This window comes from Miniopterus schreibersii (assembly GCF_964146895.1).
Source record: "Miniopterus schreibersii genome assembly, chromosome: 1".
In the NCBI taxonomy this organism is placed as follows: domain Eukaryota; kingdom Metazoa; phylum Chordata; class Mammalia; order Chiroptera; family Miniopteridae; genus Miniopterus; species Miniopterus schreibersii.
In genome coordinates, this window is record NC_138101.1 from 175,590,416 (window position 1) to 175,612,302 (window position 21,887).

The 21,887-nt window shown below is 37.4% G+C and overlaps 1 protein-coding gene across 6 annotated transcripts in view; it reads left to right on the forward strand.

Annotated features, from left to right (window-relative positions):
- FUT8 (fucosyltransferase 8) overlaps positions 1-20,998 on the forward strand; it is a 180,975-nt gene extending 159,977 nt beyond the window's left edge. For 5 of the 6 annotated variants that reach the window (XM_081152061.1, XM_081152058.1, XM_081152062.1 and 2 more), the window contains 4 exons: positions 6,520-6,766; positions 10,641-10,817; positions 15,472-15,622; positions 20,005-20,998. In XM_081152061.1, coding sequence (XP_081008187.1) covers positions 6,520-6,766; positions 10,641-10,817; positions 15,472-15,622; positions 20,005-20,322 — 893 coding nt within the window. In that variant the 3' untranslated portion in view covers positions 20,323-20,998. The remainder of the gene's footprint in view (positions 1-6,519; positions 6,767-10,640; positions 10,818-15,471; positions 15,623-20,004) is intronic. The other variant, XM_081152059.1, reaches the window with a different exon arrangement.
- Positions 20,999-21,887: the final 889 nt, after the last annotated feature.

Consider the following 21,887-nt stretch of genomic DNA (forward strand, 5'->3'; position numbering starts at 1 on the left):
TCAAAGGAACTGTTGGTAGTGTCCTCTTTATGAGCAAGCTGTCTGAGGACCGTATTTATGAAACCTTTTGGCAAAGTAGCATATATGTACATAAAAGTTAAATGACCTAAATTTGTTTCAGAAACATTAAGAATGACTTTAGGGAGACTTCTGTTTAGTGGAGCGCAGCAAACAAATTTCTTTGGTCTTTTTCCTTTTGACCCGGCCGACCTGCCTTATCCTGTTCTGCGTAACTCACTGAGATACCACACATTTCCCGTTAGCTGCTCTTTTAGTCCCCTTTCCAGCGTTCAGGCTGGCAGAATCTCATTGAGGTCAGTGAACCATGAGTCTAGTTGCCTTTGCAAGGCATTTCTCTTTCTAGTAAAAGCAGCAAGCACCTCATAAGAATGCCGCACAATCATTCCCATAGTGTGATATGTTAATTCTTAAGAATGTTGCTAGCACTGCACTGTTTCATATGATTGAATTTAGAACTTTTCACTCAGTTGGTTGAAGGCTTCAAACTGGCAGTAATAACAGTCTTTCGAGTTGTTGCTTAAGTAGAACAGTGAAGGAATTCATGTGGCAGGCGACGGTTGCTCATTCAAGTTCAAGAAGTGATCTCTATCAGCCGCAGCAGTTGAAAAACAAAAGGAAAGTCTACCAGGTGTTCACATTTTAATAGTATGTCTTTCCTCCATACTTTAAGACTTTGAGAACAGATCAGTCGTTAGATGAAGATATAAATATTAATGCCGTCATTGTTAAATCCCAAAGAACATACCTCACACACTTATGTGATTTTTTTTTTTATTGGCTGTCATTTGTGTCCAAGTTAAATCAACAAAGCTCCCCCAATGCCTCAGCTTTCGGTCTTGATGTCCCTTTTACTTTTGTCTCCTCTAACAAATCTCAGAGAGTTTAGTAAGAATTTAATCAGAGTCATATTCAGCCCAATGGAGTTAAAGAAAATATAAATCCCAGAAGTCCAGATAAGGGTATAATTTAAGGATACAAATTACTAGTTAGACAACTTACTGCTATCCCGTGCTTTCAGTATAGAACAGAATGTTTGTCAAATCAAGTTAGTGATGATAAGCCTGTCAGAACTTTCAGGTACCTCAGTGTCGCTGCTTTTCAGTTTGAGCATTTGTTGAATATTTTTAAAAAATAAAAGCTACTCATTGTTCTGTTGCCTATGATAAACAGTATGAATGAGATTTACTTTGGGTGTATATCTTAGATCTCCTTATATCTAATATATTGGGGTATGTCTTTGGCTCACTGAAATGGGGCACTTTATGTATTTTTCAGAGAATATGATATTTTGGCAAATAATTTCTTCCTGGACCAAACTATAGCCAGCTTTTTGAGAATTATACAGCAGAAATGATCCCAGGATAAAGAATTAACATTTTTTAAAGATGCTTATGCATCAGGCTTCATGCTCAGCTTTCTTCATGCAGTATCTCAAACTTCCAATGACTCAGTGGGTAGGATACTTTTATAAATCCCATTTGCAGATAAGTAAGGTGCTGTTTTCCAAATGAAGAAATTGGTGGGAAGTTAAATATAACCTATTCAAGGTCACACAACTGTTAGTGATAGAGAGGATTTCAACGCCAGTTTTTGTGGTTCCTAAGTCCATACTCTTAATCCCTGTGTACTACATTGAAGGCACTACATGAATAAGCATTTTGCCTTATTATATTTTGTTTGCTGTCTCTCCCTGCTCCAGCATCAAATAGGGCCATGATTCTCAGCAGTTAGCATAGTCCTTGGAATGGCTGTTGGGTGTGATGGCACCTAGCAACTATAACCATTCAAGGCAACCCTTAGGAAGGGAATTAAAACTTCATTCTACCCCTCTCCCCCTATTTGGGGGAAGTCTGGACCTATGGAGAATTGAGGGAAACCTCTTTAAGAGGCTTGAGTTCAGAAAGCAGACAGCTTTTCTGGTTTCATAGTCTCTAAAAAGTTACTAATAATTCTCTCCTCCCCCCAAGTGAAATTTAAGTTCTAAGTAGTGATGTCTTAATTGGAGATTTTTTTCAACTGGCAACCGTATTCCAAACCTCTTTGCCTTAACCATTCTGAACTCTATAAGTTCTGTCTTCAGGAGAGTTCCCCCTCCTGAGTTCTTCTTCTCTTACAAACCAGAGTGATAACAGTTGCTTAATAGCAGCTTAAAAAAGAAGACAGTAAATGCAGAAGAAATCTCATGGACTGGGAGCCAAAATTTTTTCTACCTTTGAAGCATGTTTTGTTATAGCAGAACCTATTCATTCATGGTGGATGTTGAGCTTCTCAAGCCCTTTCTATTGAGTTTACTGAAGAGTAATAACTGTAATTGACTAGCTCTAGGGCTAGTATCTCTGTGTTATGTCACATGGAATGATGACAGAATAATGCTTTTTAAATGGGGCTGTTAGGAATTGACTAGGAGGGAAGAGAGCTTCTATAGAGGTACTTGCATGCAGCTGTGGGAATCCTTCCTTCTAAAGAGCTGTCTGTGCCCCTGGAAGAGAGCTCTTTGTGTACTAACAAGCCTTTTGAGTCTTACCTTCCCTTAGCAAAGAGAAATCACCTTATAAAACAGGATTATCAACAAGAGGAGGTAGTCTTGAAAATTAATGACTATATCAATTACAGTTGAACGGGGCAGTCAGTTGTGTAATGCCCAGGCTACTTTGCACTGATTCTTTACAAATGAATAGTGTTTTTACTTACTTATGTATGACTTATATATATAAAGCATTCTCTTGTTGGAAGGTTGATGTAGTACATTGTTTTTACAACACTAAAGTCTTAAGAGAATGTAGGGCACTATTGATTGATCAAAGGGGCCATACTTAAGTTATTTTTTAAATATATACAATATGAAGTTAACACTAGAGTCTGATCCTAGTCCCTTTATTAGCACTACTGTCTTTGAGAAGTTCACTTAACCTCTGTTAGTCTGTTTCCTCTGTAAAATGAGGGAGTTTAAATAAACCTGTGTTTTCCAAACTCTGAAACTTAAAACAAATTACTAGATATGATTTTAGGTGGCATATGAGATAATTTCAGGCAGTTTCCTGATAAACACAGGATCACAAAATAAATATTGACTCATATAGTTGAGAAAGTTATCCCTTTTTCAGTCTTTCTGATATTGTCAAAGACAAAACCTCAATTTGGTATCAAGATATCTTTAATAGCCAGACCAGTGTTGTTCAGTTGGCTGATCCCTGGATCGTGCACCAAGAGGTCTCCAGTTCAGTTCCTGGTCCCGGCACATGCCCGGGTTGTGAGCTTGATCCCCAGTAGGGACGTGCAGGAGGCAGCTGATTGATGTTTCTCTCTCATTGAGGTTTCTATCTTTCCCTCTCCCTTCCTCTCTAAAAACCAATAAAAATATGTATTTTTTTTAAAAAAAGATCTTTAATAGTTCTTTAACACTGGATAATTGTTTGAGGGATGGGGGTGGAGGTGGGTGGGGGCAGGCACTGTAAGTCCTTCATTCCTCAAGAGTTTCCATGCAATGGAAATAAATTCCATTTCTTAGAAGGGCAAAGTGCAGAAGTGCTTGTTTGCTCTTTCTGTCTACCTCATTTTTCTTCCGCTTGCTGTAAAAGTAACGTGTTATACAGCTGGTGAGTATGGGCAGAGGGGCACAGCCCTCTCGGGCTTCTCTCATGGTGTAGCCCATTCTCAGAGCACATGTTCCTCCTCCACCACCGTGTAGTAGGTCTTGGTTGACAGACTCTGCTTAGGACTTGCTGGGAACTATTAGGAAACCCATGGGACCGTAAATCAAAAATAAAACAAAAAACAAACAAAAACCCCACATTCTCTAATTCATCCTGTTGGTAATCAGGCTGATACATTTGGATTGCCATTTTATTCCTCTTCTTTTTTTAAAATATATTTTATTGATTTCAGAGCGAGGAAAGGAGAGGGAGAGAGAGAGAAACATCAGCGATGAGAGGGAGTCATTGATCAGCTGCCTCCTGCGCAATCCCAGGGGACTGAGCTCACAACCCAGGCCTGTGCCCTGACCGGGAATTGAACCCCAATCTACTGGGTCATAGGTCGATGCTCAACTGCCAAGCCACGCCGGCCGGGCTTATTCCTTTTCTTGTTTCTCGTTTAGGTTTGAACTTAAAAGAGATGTAAGGGGAAAAGCAATTATCACCCCTTAAAACCTCACTAATAATCTCCTTTTTAAATAGAAGCCTGGCTTGAGCTCAGAGCCTTTTAATAAGCAATAGTGTCTATAGAGAATTTAATAACATGGTTTTGTTTTCAGTAAAGTTATATTTGTAGTTATCATCTATAAAATAAATTTATTTAAATTTTAAAAAGTGAATTTTTGAAACATTAAATAGTACAGATGATACATGGATATTGTAACAATTATAAAAGTGGTACGTAAATGACTAAAATTTAGGAAGCACTGAATAAGATTCTCTCTCAGATCCATCTCCAGTTTAAGTTGTTTTGGATGTATATGCCAGTAGAATATGTGGTAAACTAAGTAAAAGAAGGGACCTTCTAACATAGCACATACTATGTTATTTTTCTTTCATTTTGAAGTATATCATTATTGAGGAAGCTAAACTTTTATACTGTGCCAATATTTTTATTCATAAATATAAATACCCTTTTATTAATATTTTATTAAGCAGTGGATTGATATCTTTTTGATAGTGTGTTTGTTGGTGGTGGTGTTTTATTTTTCTTTCACTGAGGGCAGTCTAGTTCTGGATGAGGTTTTTGAGCAGGAAATCATGGAGACAAGAACTAATCATCACTGTATACTCTGCCTAGTACAGTGTTTAGCACATAGTAGTGTTCAGTAAGTATTTGAATGAATGACTGAATGGACAAAGAATCAGCAAAAATAAACTGAGTTCTCTGTCTTGAAGATATAGGCATAGGATGTAAGGAGATGATACCTGGGGCAGTCAGAGGATAATACTTTCTCTTTTTTGTTTTTTATAAAAAGGAACTTACTTTCTCTCTCTCTCTCTCTTCTCTCTCTCTCTTTCCCTCTCTCCCTCTCCCTCTCCCTCCCTCCCTCCCTTCTTTCCTTCCTTCCTTTCTTCTTCTCTCTCTGATTTGTGTACTACTTATCTCCACATCAGGGAAAGCACCCCAATTTTCTTGGCCTTAGGGATACTATTAGAGTTTAATTGAAAATGTAGCTTACTCTTTCCCCACACACTCTTAATTACAATTTCACATATGATAAAGGTGCCCAACCCTTAACTAGCACCCTAAATGAACTGCCATACTGGTGGAAAGCTTCTTTATTACTTTTTCATGTAACAAATGTCATGTTTTAAGAGCTTTGTGCTAAGAACCCTGAAATGAGAATATTAGCCAGACACTTTAAATTCTTAGTTATACCACTGACTTTCTAATAACTATGCAGTTGATTTGAGTGATTACATTCTCAGATCATGTAATTTATTTTAAAACATTTTACAAATGTGCAGAAAAACAGAATTTGAGGACTGTGTTTCATTCTAGTGAATACATTTTAAATGTATCCTACGTTTAATCTCTACAGGTACATTTTTCTTAAATGGTTTAGTGATTAGCTGTGATTCTAATTCATTATGCGCAATGGCAACATCTTAACTTGAGTTATATGTTCATGTTAATATTTTCTGTTATTGAAAATTTAATTCAGTACATTTTATGTTTGTGAAATCTCTCTGCCTATTATCTTTGTATCTTCTAGTATTACTATGTGGTCTTGAATATGTAAAGTTTAGGGATGCTGGCTATTACATTTTGGTTCTTCTCATTGCATTATAAAATTTATAGAACAGTAACATTAGTGACATATAGAATTTGGATTCTGAAACTAATCATCATCTACAAAAATTAGCATCTAATCTTTGTTGTAACTTTAAATTGTTATCCAGGTAATCACAGATTCTATTATCATCATAATTGAGAATATAATAGGCCTATTTTGGCCAAGGGATAAAAAGACTTTAGAACCATCTAAATATTTTTCTTAAAAAGATATATATGCTTGGCTTATAATCGTAATCTTTAGGTATCTCTAGAGTCATTTGCTCTGTCATGAAAGTAATACAAGAGCCATTTGCTATAATGACAAGCTGCAAGTTTTGAGAACACTTTATACCTAATTAAAAGAACCAACAGCAACAATTTCAAAAAACAGAACTTGGCCTAGCTGGCTGTGTCCGCTGGCAATATGGTTATTCTCTGATTAGATGCTTTGAGTGCTGGATACTGTTCTTACCTGGGATGGAGGTATTGATTTGGCAGCATATTGTGATAGAAAAGAAAAGGCTATGGACTTGAGAGGCACACCAACCCAGCTGTGCACTTGAGTTCTGCCACTTTTGCACTAACACCTTGGACAAGTTACTTCACTTCCTATGTAAAGTGAAAATTATAATGCTTGTCTAGAGTTGCTTTGAAGACAAAGGCACCCAGAGTGAGTTCTTGTTAGATGGTAGTTGTTCGAGCAATGGAGTGCTGTGTGATGATAATGTTTTGATGTTCTTTCAGGTGAAACCAAGGACAGAAATGTCCAGGTGGTAGAGCTCCCCATTGTAGACAGTCTTCATCCCCGCCCTCCCTATTTACCCCTGGCTGTGCCAGAAGACCTTGCAGATCGACTTGTTCGAGTCCATGGTGATCCTGCAGTATGGTGGGTGTCTCAGTTTGTCAAATACTTGATCCGCCCACAACCTTGGCTGGAAAAGGAAATAGAAGAGGCCACCAAGAAGCTTGGCTTCAAACACCCAGTTATTGGGTAAGAATCCGATTTGTTCCTTGTAAAGTGATATGGAGTAGCAGGGATATATATCTTTACAATATACTGTGAACTTTATACCATATATAGTTTAATTTTCATAGCTCTGCTCGAAAACAGGTTCTGAAGTTCACCTTAGACTACAGGGAGATCATTCTTCCTTCCTTTACTTGGAATGGCTGAGTCATTGTACTTTGTCACCCTTGTTTATTTATTCGACAAATGTTTTAAGCCAGTATTTCTGAAATTAGCTGTCTCCCCTGGGGAAACGAGCGAGATGCTGTTTTATTGGGAGTATTTCGTGTATTATACATGGTCCTGCCTTACCTAACAGGGCCGTAAGATGAAGTTGCCACATTTACACCTTTCTGATTGCGCCTTATTCTTAGGATTCATTAATTGCCACTGGCAATTATTTTGCTTTTTTGGTGCTCTGTTTCCTTTTATGTCCTGGGAGCTATTTTGAGAATAAGGATATCATTTGTACTGTGAGGTAATGTTAAAATTATTATTTAAAATGATCTCTTGACCCACTTGGGAGTTGCAGTGTACATACGTATTCAGTCTGGTGCTTATGTTAAGGGAGATATCAGGAAATCCTGGGAGCAAGAAATATCCAAAAGAACATTTTTGCTCATAATTACTTTGTACATAAAAAGTCATGGAAAAGGAGTTTTCCTGGGTCCTGATGACAGATTTCACACCACAGGAAATGTTATTTGCCTAATGGAAAGAATACTGGACTGAGAGTTGGGTGACTTGGGTAATATTCCTGACTTTTTCCTATTTCTGGGCCAAGTTACCTAATAATAGTATTGTGCTTTGATTTTTCCATCTGTAAAACAGAGTAGGTAATACTTTCCCTAAAAATGATGATTTGATAATATTAGGATTAAAAGAGGATTTTAGTTCTGTGGGGGAAAATGCACTGTAAAATATTACCACCTTTCAGAGAGACTGATGCTTAAATAATTCCTGAAAATAGACTTGTAGACTAGACTATGGTATTTTGTAACTTACACTGTTTGTGATAAACTATTCATTAATATTAAGACATTGCCGATTCATTCACTTATTTGCAAAACACATATTGAATACCTGCTATTGTGGGGGGACAGAGATTAATTTTTTTCAAATGGCTCCTTCCAACTCATTTTAGCCTGTGAGATAAGAGACTTACATAACTAACATTATATGGGTAGAACATGATAAATACCATGAGAGATGCAGTAAAAGTATTATAAGAGGTCAGGGAAGGGGAAATGTACTTCCATCTGGACCAGGAAAGGCTTCACAGCTGCAGTGTTTGAACAGGATCCTGAAAGCTGGGGAAAGATAACAGTATAGTATTTAAATTACCAAAATACCTTCAACTACATTATCTCATTGATCCTATAACACAATCCTGTGAAGTGGGCAGAGATAATTATTTTACAGGTGAGGAAACTAAGGAAAGCAAATCTCTGCCCAGAGTTCCAGGACCTTCTTAACTTTGGATATTCTGTAGTGTTACATGCCAGAAAGCAACCCTTATTAATTTTCCATGGACCATCCACCGTATGGAGAGTTGGCCAAGTATAGAAAATTGAAATAGTACAGACAAATAAGTTATTTGCACAGTGAGTGTGCTGTAATGAAACAGTAGTGCACTAGGATTTAGGAATCTGGGGGGCCCATCTAGCGTCCACCACTGGCAAGTTATGTGACTTTGGGCAACTTACTTGCTCATTATGGGCCCTCATTAATTGTCACCCTTTCCTCATTTGTTATAAACAAAACAATAGGTTAGATGGTATTTAAGGTTTCTAACATAAAACTAAAGTTAGATTTTTGTGTCTTCCTATCATTCATTCATTCATTCATTTTGTTTGGTGTAATTGTGAATAAATAAAATCCGAGTCCTTGACCAAAAGAGCATATTACCTAATAGTGAAAATCAGTCTGGTGCACAAATAACTTTTACGAAGACTGGGTTGAAGTGCTTTATGTTGTCTTTGCTCACTGAAATGTCTTCCTGAGCATCAGTTTCCTTAACTGTCAGGTGAGTTACATTAAATGTAATGACTTCTACTATCCTTCACAGGTCTAACATTCTGATTTTTCCATGGAGATTTCATTGTGGTCCTTCGTCAGATTATTGATGCAGTCCTAATTTCAGGAGCACTCGGAGAATTGAGACAATTGCTAGTGTAGCTCTCTGTCACTGTCACTGGCGCTTCTTTTCCTTTGATTCTTCTGTCTGTTATATCTCTCCTTTGTTTTCGTTTTTATTTTCATGGCTCCCACCCCTCCTTCTGCCCTTGTGTCTTAGTCTTCATATGTATAGAAGTTACTGACCCCTATTCCGAATGTTAAAGCTAAAGAAAGTACAAGGTGAAATCAGACTATCAAATAGTGTTTCTTCCCATGAACATTTTCACTGAAATCCAGTGGAATTGTTCTTATTTGTCCCTCTTCATCTCTTTGGAGCACAGTGAACAATTCCAATTTCCTGAGAGAAGCAGTGATTAAGAAGGATGTGGGAAGGAAAAGATGATAGAAGTGTTCATATAATAGTATTCATGTCTGGACTATAGTCTGAAATGCAAAGAGGAAAGAATAGCCATGAAGATGCCAGAGTAATGTCAATGAAATCAAACCCCCTCTCCAGATTCATGATAAAAGCTGGCCTTTGCTTGACCCAAAAGGAAACAGGTCTCCCTTTTGCCTTTTCCCACATATGAATAGCGGTGTAGTAATTTGGGGAGAGGAGGGATACAGAAAACACAAATTTTAAGAGAGTTGTAATTTATGAAAACAAGCTATGATTACTATTGTCTTATTTTCATTAATATCACTTTGAAAGCACTAAGATGGGAGGAGAATACTGTAGAAGTTGGTGCTTTCTTTAGTGCAGGATGGTATAAACCTCTGTGTCCTCAATTTTACAATTCTGGAGCTTTTCTTAAATAGGACAGATAAGATAGGTCAGTATCTGCTTGTGTTTGATAGAGTGTGAAAAACAGAGAAAGGAAATTCATTATGCATACAACAAAAGGGCTGGAATGGCTCCACGAACATAAAAATACTAAGAACCCTTAAAAGGTTTGTCTGCTTTGACTGGGCTGCAGGAGTAATGCATGCAAGGCCTGTGGTTTCTTCAGGCAACTTTAAATTCTGCATGGTTCCAGTTACAGAGAGACCAACAGGGTAAAATGAAGAAAAAGAAAACTTGGCACAAAAACGTTTCAAACAGTGTATTTAATGTTCTGTAATAACAACCATGAACCTTGGTATCATTTGTTGTCAAAAATCTTAAAAGTTATATCCAGTTTTTTCTGGAAGGCTAATTGGTATTTTGTTGCCTAGTATGGAATATAACTCTCCCAGTTATTCCTGATATGCCAGTTTACTTTCTCTATAAGAAAACATTCTTTAAAGGCTTTACTTATTTTTTTAATTCCCCTTGTACTGTGTTAACATACAAATATATTTAAGTTATGTGTGTTTGAATTTATTAAATATTTAATTTTTTAATGGCCAAAAAATAAAAGAAAAATTTGTTTAAAATGTTCATAATGGCCCATCTGGGCATGGCTCAGTGGTTGAGCGTCAGTGTAGGATCCAGGAGATCAATGTTTGATTCCTAGTCAGGGCACATGCCTGGGTTGTGGGCTCGATCCCCAGTGAGGGACATGTAGGAGGCAGCCGATCAATGACTCTCTCATCATTGATGTTTCTATTTCTCTCCCTCTCCCTTCTTCCCTTTGAAATCAATAATATATATATGTTCATAATGCCACCATGAATAGGGCTGTAAAGTTGAGTACCCTAAGAACACCCAGTGGATTGGAACATTATCAGCAGAATCTGATTTTGTCCCTCTGTCCCTCAGAGTCCACGTCAGACGCACAGACAAAGTGGGAACAGAAGCTGCCTTCCATCCCATTGAGGAGTACATGGTGCATGTTGAAGAACATTTCCAGCTTCTTGCTCGCAGGATGCAAGTGGATAAAAAAAGAGTATATTTGGCCACAGATGACCCTTCATTATTAAAGGAGGCAAAAACAAAGTAAGTTAGATGAAATAGTGATTCTAGAGTGGGAGTGGGACTCTTTTCAGTTGAAAGGAATCCTTAATTCCCATGACTTGTGATTCTTGTTATAATATTATTACTGACTATTGGGGGTTTTTAATTCAAGCAACTGTGTACTTGTGTAATGTTAATATCATCAGAGCAATTGTGAGGTGCCAGCAAAGTATACATTTCATTCTGAAGCCTTGTTTCTTGGCCTGTAGCAGCTGTCATCTCTCTCTGTACTCATATGACCCCTTTGTGTGCTTAGAAGAGACAGCAAACTTTCTGGTGTCTCTCTTCTTGTAAAGGCACTAATTCCATTGTGAGAACCCCACCCTCATGCCCTTGTTTAACCTGATTACCTCTCAAAGGCCCTATCTCCAAATACCATCACACTGAGGGGTTAGGGCTTAAACACAAATTCTGGGGGGACACAAACATTCAGTCCATCACAGTACCCAACTATACAGGACTGTTAGCAATAAAACACACAGGTTCTTGCCCTTTTGCTCTCATATCTTCACTAACAATTACAGGCAACTGAAAACATATGTAAGATATAAATTTTCATCTTATAAAAATTTCTGGAATTTGGAAGTTACATTAAAGAAACGTAAAGAATCAAAAGATAAGTTTTGTAAGTAGGAGAAGGACTACTAGTATGTATTGAAAAGTAACCATCATTTCTTGAACCTGCCTATATTTTAGGCACTGTGCTAAGCGCTGGGTATCCGTGATAAACAAGGCACTCTCTGCTCTCAAGGAATTTCCAGTCTAGTGGGGGAACAGACAATCACTCTACAGAATGAGTAATGCTTTTATAGAATTAACATCAGGTGTTATGAAAACACATAAAGCGCTGATCCTAATTGGGAACTTATCATAGGATCTGGATGAACTTACAGTTTGCCTTTATTGACTACCGATAAATAAGGGATATATTAAATATATGTGAAAGTGGGGAATGGGGGAGAAGAAAACTGTAGTTTTAGCTCTGCTCAGATACCATCTATTCCAGAAATCAGCCTTGAATGCTTGACTGAGTGTCCTTCCTCTGTTCATTCCTGTCAGTGTTAGCACTTGCTTAGTTCTGTCTCCCTCACTGGATTATAAGCATCTAGTCACAGTGCCCAGCTCTAGTAACTGGTGCCCAGGAAATACTGAATTATGTTTACTTTAGTCAGAAAGCATTTTATTAATCATTGAAGCTATTTGACTTTAATTAATTTATTTCTTGGTCCCTTTTATATATCACAAATGGGAGTTGGAAAGAAGAACAAATTTAGAATGAGGACTATAATGCAGGTGTTTCTCCAAATCATTGGATAATAATTTAAATCTTATGTCTACCTCCTAAGAATTAAAGTTAATCTGAGATAAAATGCTTTTTTCTTAAATTTCTATTGACTATACACACACACACACTTAAAAACAAGAACCAAGAAATTCACCAGCCACGTATAAGCCAACTTATCTAGTTGTAATTCTTAAATAAGAGGGATTAAATGAACGTTTGGGCACAAAACACAATAAAAAATTTTCACAAGTACTTTTCCAGTTTGATAACTAGACCTATTTATTAGAGAGAGGTAGAAATTGTTCACCATGCTCCTTCATTTAAAAATACCAGACTGAGTTTGTAACTTGGTTGAAAAAATACTAAAGTAATTAATTTTATCTATTCTTTTATTTGTTCTTGAATGCATTACACGCTTTTTTTTCTTTCTTCGTTTTTTTATTAACAAAATAATTCATGCTCATTAGAAAATATGGAAGTTGGTAAGTATACCAGCAGGGACAAAGTAATGCCCATAATCCCATTACTCAGTGGCAATAACTGTTTAAATTTTGACATTTTTTTCTTCAGTCACTACACATTTTAGTAGTTTATCATATTCTATGTAATTTGAACTTTTTTTTTTATTAATACAGCAATAGATCCATTTTCCCAGGTCACTAAAAAAACCATTATAAACATCTTTTTTAATAACTCCATAGCCACTGTGTGGATACTCCATTGCTTACTTGACCATTCTCCTAATATTGAATAGTTAGGTTATTACAGTTTTTTAATCTTATAAATAATGCTATGATATGTGCCTAAAATTATCCCCATTATGTCCTTAAGCTGTATTTCTGAACTTGGAAGTATTTAGATAAAAGTATCTGAGGTTCTTACAGCTTTGATCCATAACACAGCATTGTATTTTTATACCAAGCAACCCTTGTAGTACAGTTGGTAGCACTTGGATTATGGGAATAGTAAAACTTGAATATCCTTTTTGTCGTCAGCAGCTAGTAACAGTCCAGGCAGCAGTTTCCTTCATATTCTATTATAAATGTAGTAGCCTTTTATGCATATTTTTCCTCTTTGAAAATCCTTTACTTTTAATTTTCTGAGTCATAAAGAGGGTATCTCCCTCTATCTGGAGATAGACTTCAGAAAAGAAAATTTGATGTTAGTTTATAACTTCAAGGTAGCCCTGTGCGGGTGATGTAAAAATAAAATTTTATGAGGTAGAAGAAGAAAAAAATACGTTTTATCATTACCAACCTCTGCAACTTTACCGTGGAAGAATTGCTTTGCTGACATACTTGTGTACAAAAGACAAAAAAGAAACATGTTTGTACGGAAAGTTCCATGCTCATTATTGGAGGTGTAAACTCTCCCTCTCCCATAATTCACCTTGTTTCTTTGTTTTTTTCCCCACTCTCAGTACCCTTCATCAAGTGGTCTTTTGCATATAGAGATAAGGCCTGAGGAACCTTGGGCGCCCTTTTGGTTTGGTTCCAGGGAGAGGTCTTTAAGTTAAGAGGGGCAATAATGTTAGGGTCCCTTCTCAGTAAACGGATCGCTCTTTTCTTTGTTTAACTGAGCATCCAAACCATGATGACAAAATCAGTCTTTATTCAAGGATAAAACCTTTGCTGGTGTGTTTTAGCAATTTCCCCTCTCCTCCACCCTCCAGCCTTTTCATATTTATTTATTGCTGTTTCTGCCCCATGCCTGGGTGTGCAGCTTTGCAGAAATCACATTAAAAGTCTTTTTGGTTGTTTTCTTCTTAGAACAAATGTGACATCTCCTTCATCTCCCTGTTTCAGAGCTGAAGAGGGCAAAATGTCAAAAATAATGAGGCCAAATGGATCTGAACACTGACCACCAGTCTGAAACAGTGCTCAGAGACTTTATATTCACAGTCGTTATTAGAGGCAATGAGAGAAAGCTCCGTGGTGGCTGTGAAATGAAGAGAAATCCGAAGCAGCTGTTAGGGGATTAGGAAAAAGTCCCAGACATAGATGGCACTCACTTGTTCATGTATTTATTCACATAGCATTGTGTGGAATGCTAGATGCTGTGATGCAAAGAAGAATTAGGCTTAGTCCCAGTTTGGGGGGAGTACTGTGGATATAGACACATAAACTGATGGGTAATGTTTCAGGGTTTATAAATAGGAACTATTATTCTTTCAACAAATACCTACTAATCCTCTGTTATATCCCAGATTCTCTTATAGGTGATGAGAATTATAGAGTGAAAAAAACACATAGATGAAATGCCTCTCTTCAGTTGGGGATGATGGGGGAGGGAAATGAATGGGCGCAGGCAGTAAATAAACAGTAAATACATATTATGTCAAATGATAATAAGAGCCATGGAAAAAAATTAAGCAGGTAAAAGGGATACAAATTGCCAAAGTGCTTACTGATAAGGCTATATCTGAGCAGAGATCTAAAGGAAGGATTGAAACCAGATGGAAGTCTGGGGGAAAGTGTTTAACAGTCACAAGCAATATTTACTGAGCATTTACTTCATGTCAGATACTCTTCTGAGTACTTCACATTGCTTAATGTGTTTATTTAATGCTTATAAAATTATATAAAGTAGGTACAATTATTTCCTTTTCATGTAACTTCCCATCGTTTGCATTTTAACTCTGAAGATCTACCTCATTCACTGAGAAAATTTATTCTCTCTCTACTAGAGTATAATTACACCTCTAATTCAGAGTAGAATCATTTGAACATGTGGTAGATTTTTAAAGACATCCTGTTTTAATAGTTTTAAATATCCTATCTCAAGACTACCAAAATGTTACTTGCATGGACATCTACAGGAAATTTGCCTTCATAAATGTATTAGAATGGTTTTGCATTACCGTTAATTATTAAGATAGTGCTTCAAGGATGGTGGTTAGGGGACAAGCCTGAATTATTGCAAATTCTGAGTCAAAATTTTAAATGAAGTTTAATCATGATATTTATATTCTAAAGGAAAAGCTCAGTGACCAAATATGAAAGCAGCTTGCAAAACCTCTTAGAGGTCACTCAATACAAAGAAAATAGGAGCCTTCTGTTTTCAACTCTTTCATGAATTGAGAAGGGACATTTTGATGTATCGGTGTGTATTTTATGTGGCATTCCAATGACATTTAACATTCAGGCACTCCAGAGTGGTTTCTTTCCCACTGTGGATTCAAAGATACTTTGTTGACTACTCTCTTGAATGTCATAATTTTAAAGTTCTCTTTACTGTTAGAAAGATAAGAACTCTTGGTCAAAGGAGCAGGTCTGCCTCCTGCTGATAGGATACTACTTCCTGATAGAAGACTGATTTCATTGACTATGTATAAATTTATTTCTTTTTCAGATACCCCAGTTATGAATTTATTAGTGATAATTCTATCTCTTGGTCAGCTGGGCTACACAATCGATACACAGAAAATTCACTTCGGGGTGTGATTCTGGATATACACTTTCTCTCCCAGGCAGACTTCCTAGTGTGTACTTTTTCATCCCAGGTAAGTGATAGTAGGGTATTTTTAAGAGGCCAGTACTTTTTTGTCAAATTGGGGTCAGGAAGTTCTTGGTTTTTTTGTGAGGGTTTTTAATGTTATCATAGTTCAGGTACAGTTTTCCTAATATTTGGGAATGATCCCTTTTGTGAAAGTATGAGAAAATTCCCCCCCAAAATAGCTATTTAGGTGCACTGAATATTTAGTTGTTTGCAAGCAATGGTTGAATACATCTGCACTGAAGCCAGCTACTGGGGTTGTTTAAAGTGCTCGAGTTGTTCACGGCATTTAGCAGAAACACAAGTAATTAAGCTTGCTTAATACTTTTTGATTTTGCACACAGTCAATATTTAACCAGAATCCATCCATTTCTACACATCGGTGCACTGATACTGAGAGACTTAAATGCTCAGTACTGTGCCTCACTTGAGTGCTTTGTAGAAAATAAGAAAGAGTAAGTGTAATTCCTCTCCAAGTCCAATACGTATCTACCAAGCAGAAAACTTCATTAATTTAATACCGTATTACAATCGTTCTTTGAGTTTAATTGTTGCAGATAATTATGTTATTGGTTAGGTGTATGTGTTTTTATGAGTGGTCCAAGCAGTCTTTTATTTCCCAATGGAATATCAGCATAACAATATTTATTGTGAATTTTATTACGCGCTTTCATTTATGTGCATATTATTGGCTATTTCATTCAAAATCCGCTAAATTACTCTTTGTGCTCAGAATTATACTAGGTGTAGTGGGGATTTCAAAAGAGATGAAGATACAGATCTTACCCTGGTCCAGAATCTAGTAAGCAAAATACTCACATGAAATTACTACCAAAAAATATAAATCATGCAAGAATAATATATGCCTAAAAGCTTAAAAGAAGTTGAGAAAAGAAAATGTGAAGAAAGCCACATCATTTTCATGAGAATAGACTTCAGAGAGTATAAAGAAATGGACTGTTTTCCATCATGTGACAATGCATATTGTCACAGTGGGATGGCGATAGGATTCTTGGAAAGATACCTACCCCAGCAAAGGCTGTATGAGCTTCTTCAGTATGGAGTAAGAATACAACTTACTACCCAAAAAGCCAGCTACACAGTACAGGCGTCACACAGGCAGCAATCCTGGTCAGAAGAGAAAACTTCCTCAGCCTTCAAGATCCCACAAAGGCATCCACTGCTGATGTGTGTCCCTAATTAGGGTCACAATCTTGTCTTTCAGGAGCTCTCTTTTCCATTCTCAAGGATGGGGGGGAAGGGTTATAACTACTTGGTCTCTCTCAACTGTTTTGACAGTCTGGCTACGTGTCTACTGGGTCAACAGGTACAAATGACTAGTAACAACCTCCCCACATTCTTGAATGCCTTTTGTTAGAATGAGTGAATCAAGAGTCACTTTCCCACATGTACCACCTCCTCTGTGGGCTTAGACTGTGGACCTAAGGTTTGTTCCTGTAGTCGAGGGTTTCTCAGCCTGGGCTCCATTGGCATTTGGGGCCACATAAATTGTTGTGAGACACTGTCCTTTGCATTGTAGGATACTTAACAGCATCCCTGGCCAGTAGCACCCCCACCTTAAGTTGTGACAATCGAAAATGTCTCCAGTTAATACAGTCATATCTGTATTTTATCCTTTGTTAGGATTTTTGTTCTTACCCATTACTGTGTGCTCAGTGGTGTTCTAAAAATGATATAATGCCATGTCAAAAGAGAATGAAATAAAACATACAAGATGCGACCAGCCACTGCTTTGCAAACTAAAGGGTTTGCCCCTCTCAGTCATGCTACCTGTCAAACCTGAGTATTGATCAGGTGAAAGCCCTCATTTGCCTGCCACATGATTTGGATTGGTAAAGCCCAGAGAGGAAGCCTTGGGTGATTAAATGCCAACATCAACATTATAGTAATCTTTGTAGCTTTTTGCAGTAAATTGTCCCATGGTTAATATAAAGAAAACAGTGTAATTACTCAGTGTTATATATGGATCTTAAGTATTAAATATCCCCTGTGGACTTGCATCTCCACTGCTGGGCTGATATTATGCATGGAGCAGTATTCATTCAACAGATACTTATTGAGTGCCCACTATGTGGCAGGCACTGCTGTAGGTACTTATCCTAAGGCAATTTAGCGTGTGGTTGAGAGCCAGAGAGAATACTAATTGTAGCTCTGCCAATTACTAGCTCCTTTTTAATTTGCTTTGCCTTTTTTTTTTTTTTTTTTTTACGTTTCGGAAATTTACTTAACCTTTCTGTGGCATAGTTTCTTCAACTGTAAAATGTGAATAATAATAGTAGCCACCTCATAGGGTTCTTGTGAGTTTCTGAGTTGATACAGTTGCACGCAAGCACACTATTAAACAGCACCTGGACCATAATCAGTGCTCATTAAGCTCAGCTGCTATCATTATCACCATTATGAGAAGAACAAAGGACCTTATCAGTGTCTGAAATTTCTGTCATTCGTTACTGCTTTGGCTTAAGAAAATACATGTGTCATACAGCAGACTAACAACACATCAGCAACTATTGATACCAAAACATAAACTGATAATTAGGATTATTTCCCCAAAAGAAGGTTTCTAGGGTGTGGGACTGAGGGTAATGTTGTTTCTATGAGAGTGAGATATTTAATAGTGGAGAGAAGGAAATACATTAGGGTTCATCTCCAGTGGGCGTTGTGGTCATCCCAAGGGCAGTCAATACAGGGTCATGCATTTCTGGCTAGAGATGATTGAAGAGCGTGTGGACAGGCCCTGAAAAGAAGACTCTCAGGCTTGCCCAAGGCTGGCCGTGGCCTTATGTTTTATCTTTCTGGTTTTGCAATCTGAACACACAGAACGGAGTCTATAAGAGAAAATATGCTTAGCAGCAAACAAGCATATACAGACAGCCTGTGTTCAGAACCTGAATCTACCACTTAATAATAGTGTAACCTTGGGCAAATTTCTTAATTGACCTTTGACATCTGTAAAATGAACATTATAGAATTGTATAGGGCTTCTGAGGGGATTAAATTAGATAATATCTAAAAACAATATCTGACAGCAAAAACTAATTAAATATTAGCCTCTGTCATTGTTATTGTAACTTTGCTACTATTAGAGCTGCTTTGTTTTAATTATTTAACTTCTTCCTTTCCAGAGTCTCCATTTGATTCTGCCTGCCCTGTGTGGGCCTTTGGCTGAATTTAAAGTTCAAGTTCCAAATCTTTTTGAGCTTATTTTATTGTAGTCTCAGTATTCTACCAGTATTCTCAATTGTACCATGACATTCCCAATATGAAATGAGTTTGTTGCTGAAGTAACAGACTCCAGTGCAAAGTCATTGTCTTGGTTCTGTGTCTACTTCTATGTCTGTTGGTATAGGGACAATAAAACACCATTAACTGAGATAACCACAACTGGAGATTTAGGAAAATTTGACCTGCATTGAGTTCTCTGTTCACAGAGTATATTGGAAGGATAGTATTAGCAAAATGATAGTATTTCTTTTCTTTCTTCACCTATTCTTAGAAGAGTTTCTGCGACCTATTTGTGCTGTAATAAATGTATTTATTAATTGCTTAAAATGTTATACCTCCATGAAGATAGTTATAATTTAACTTAATCACCAAGCATTAAGCTCAAGGAATGAAGCTCAGGCTGTGGAATTTCAGCTGCCACCCATCCAGTGGGCATGGTAGATATCCTTTGGACAGAGGAATCTTTTAAGTAGCCTTAAATGCATCAGGTAGATGCATCTTCCCCAAAGGCTAGTCCATCTTATTTCAGTCCTAGAATGCTACTATCTACACAGCACACTTAACACTCTTTAGAATAGAAATGGTAGGCATGTTTTAGCTCACTTGCCAGTTCTAATTGATTGTCAGTAATTACATGAACTTCATGAGAGGAGTCCTGAGACAAAGTCCAAATTAGCAGAGTATGTGGTTAATTAACACTGAATGAAGGAAAGGGAGCAGCAGTTTTGTAAAGTGTTTATAATCCTAATCTAAACCTTAAATTCTTCAAGGGCACAAACTAAGTCTTACTCGTTTTTGTACCACCAGTGCCCAGCATGGAGTATGGTGTGGCTCTTAATAAATGTTTATTAAAATTAACTGATTCATATTCTTAAAGTACTTTGTGCTATATATTTTTTTCTCCCAGAGACCTTAACTGTAATAATCTTTTATGTTGAAGATACAAGCACAGAGATGAAGAGTGATGTGTGCTGTACCATCACCTGAGAGCAAATGGACTGAAAACTTGTGACTAGAATGTACTATGTCTCATCCTCTCTGTTCTAGTCCTAGTCTAATTCTGGTCTCTTTGGCCACAGGCTTTCAGATTGCTCTGAGGGGGATCTTACATATACTAACAATTTTTTTTCATTCCTTCCCAAGGTCTGTCGAGTCGCTTATGAAATCATGCAAACATTGCATCCTGATGCCTCTGCAAACTTCCATTCTTTGGATGACATCTACTATTTTGGGGGCCAAAATGCCCACAACCAGGTTGCCATTTATCCTCACCAACCTCGAACTGCAGATGAAATTCCCATGGAACCTGGAGATATCATTGGTGTGGCTGGCAATCACTGGGATGGCTATTCTAAAGGCGTCAACAGGAAACTGGGGAGGACGGGCCTCTATCCCTCCTACAAAGTCCGAGAGAAGATAGAAACAGTCAAGTACCCTACATATCCTGAGGCCGAGGAATAAAGCTGAAGATGCAGAAGGACAACCAAACTCAGTTCCAGCCGTTTGAGCCAAACAGTGGGTGAAGAAGTCCCTGACCTAACAACACACGGTTAAATGAGTAGACACCCTCAGCACCAGGAGCAGCTGAGAACTGACAGATGCTTTGTTGGTGGAATTGCTCTTTAACAAGGGCTACAATGCCCAGAACCCCTGCACAGTCCACTGTACTCACATATAACATGCAAAGATGTTGTTTTCTACTTTGCCCTTTCTTTCAAGATTATGTCTCCATGAGAAAAACACTGCCACATTGAGTAATTTAAGTGACACAGACATTTGTGTGAGACTTCAAACATGGTGCCTATCTCTGAGAGACCTGTGGCCTAAGGGGAAGACTTGAACAGCTCCCTATGTGGGGAGGTGGGTTCTTAGCCAGTGGTGCTATTGTAACCACTGAATTCACTCCAGTCAGCAGATTCAGAATGAGAATGGATGTTCTTGTCTGGAATTTTTTTTAAGTAATTGCCTAAGTCCATTTACTTCACCTTTAATAATGAAGGAAAATACATCAAAATAAAATATCTCCACTCCATCAGGAACTTTTATAAAACAATGCCATGAACAGATTCTTTAGTACTCCGTGTTTCTGGACATTCTCTTTGATAACAAAAAATAAATTTTAAAAAGAGGAATTTTGTAAAGTGTCTAGACTTTTACATCATTGGATGATGTGATGGTCTGCTTTATAGTGGAAAAACTATGATAGAAATAGGAGTCTTATAGTTATTCTGCCTTTTTTTTTCTGTTGCTGATCGGGTAATCAGGTTTTAGTTCAGAGTTATTGCTCCCTTTTAACACTGAAAACAATATAGTTGGTGCACATTGCAGGGTTACTAAGAGCACTCTTTGGGAGCTTTTATTCTCTTATTTTGGACATTGTTTATTTGTTTGCTTTGAATTAAATAATCCTACTCCTTGCCCTCACAGGAACTGTCACCTCCATTTCCAAAACTAGTAACTTCAGGCTTGTTGGTAACCTTCCTTACTGTAGCTGTTGTCACTTTTAGTGAGTTGTGTCCTTTGTTTTTTCCAGGAACGAATTTGTGACCTTTTCTATCATATCCTGCTTTTGAGAGTACCAGGAATCTTTGGGGTTGGGAAACTGACTTTGTTTCTAAAATACAAGTTCACAGGATGTAGAATTCCATGAACAAAGGAGAGAAGAACCAGTGCAAGACCCAAAATGGACTTGGGTTATCTCTTCCAAATACTTCCTTTTAGTAATTCCACGTTAGTGTCACTTCAGAGGACAGGGCTTTGATGCTCTCCAAGCTCTCTCTCTGAACATCACTTTCCTCCTTATAAAAATACTTCCTTTTTTCTGTAGGCTGCCTCCTTTAGATGCCTGGCAAGAGTATTTCATAGCATGTGTTCTGCCTTTTGAAAGAAAGAAAAAATTGACCCATGTAAGAACTAATAGCGGGACTGGTGTTGAATATCAGGAATCCCAGACAGAAAAGCTCTGTCCTTTACCTCCTCACCAAGTGAAAATATCTCTACACAAAATCTCTTCCTCCATACTTCTC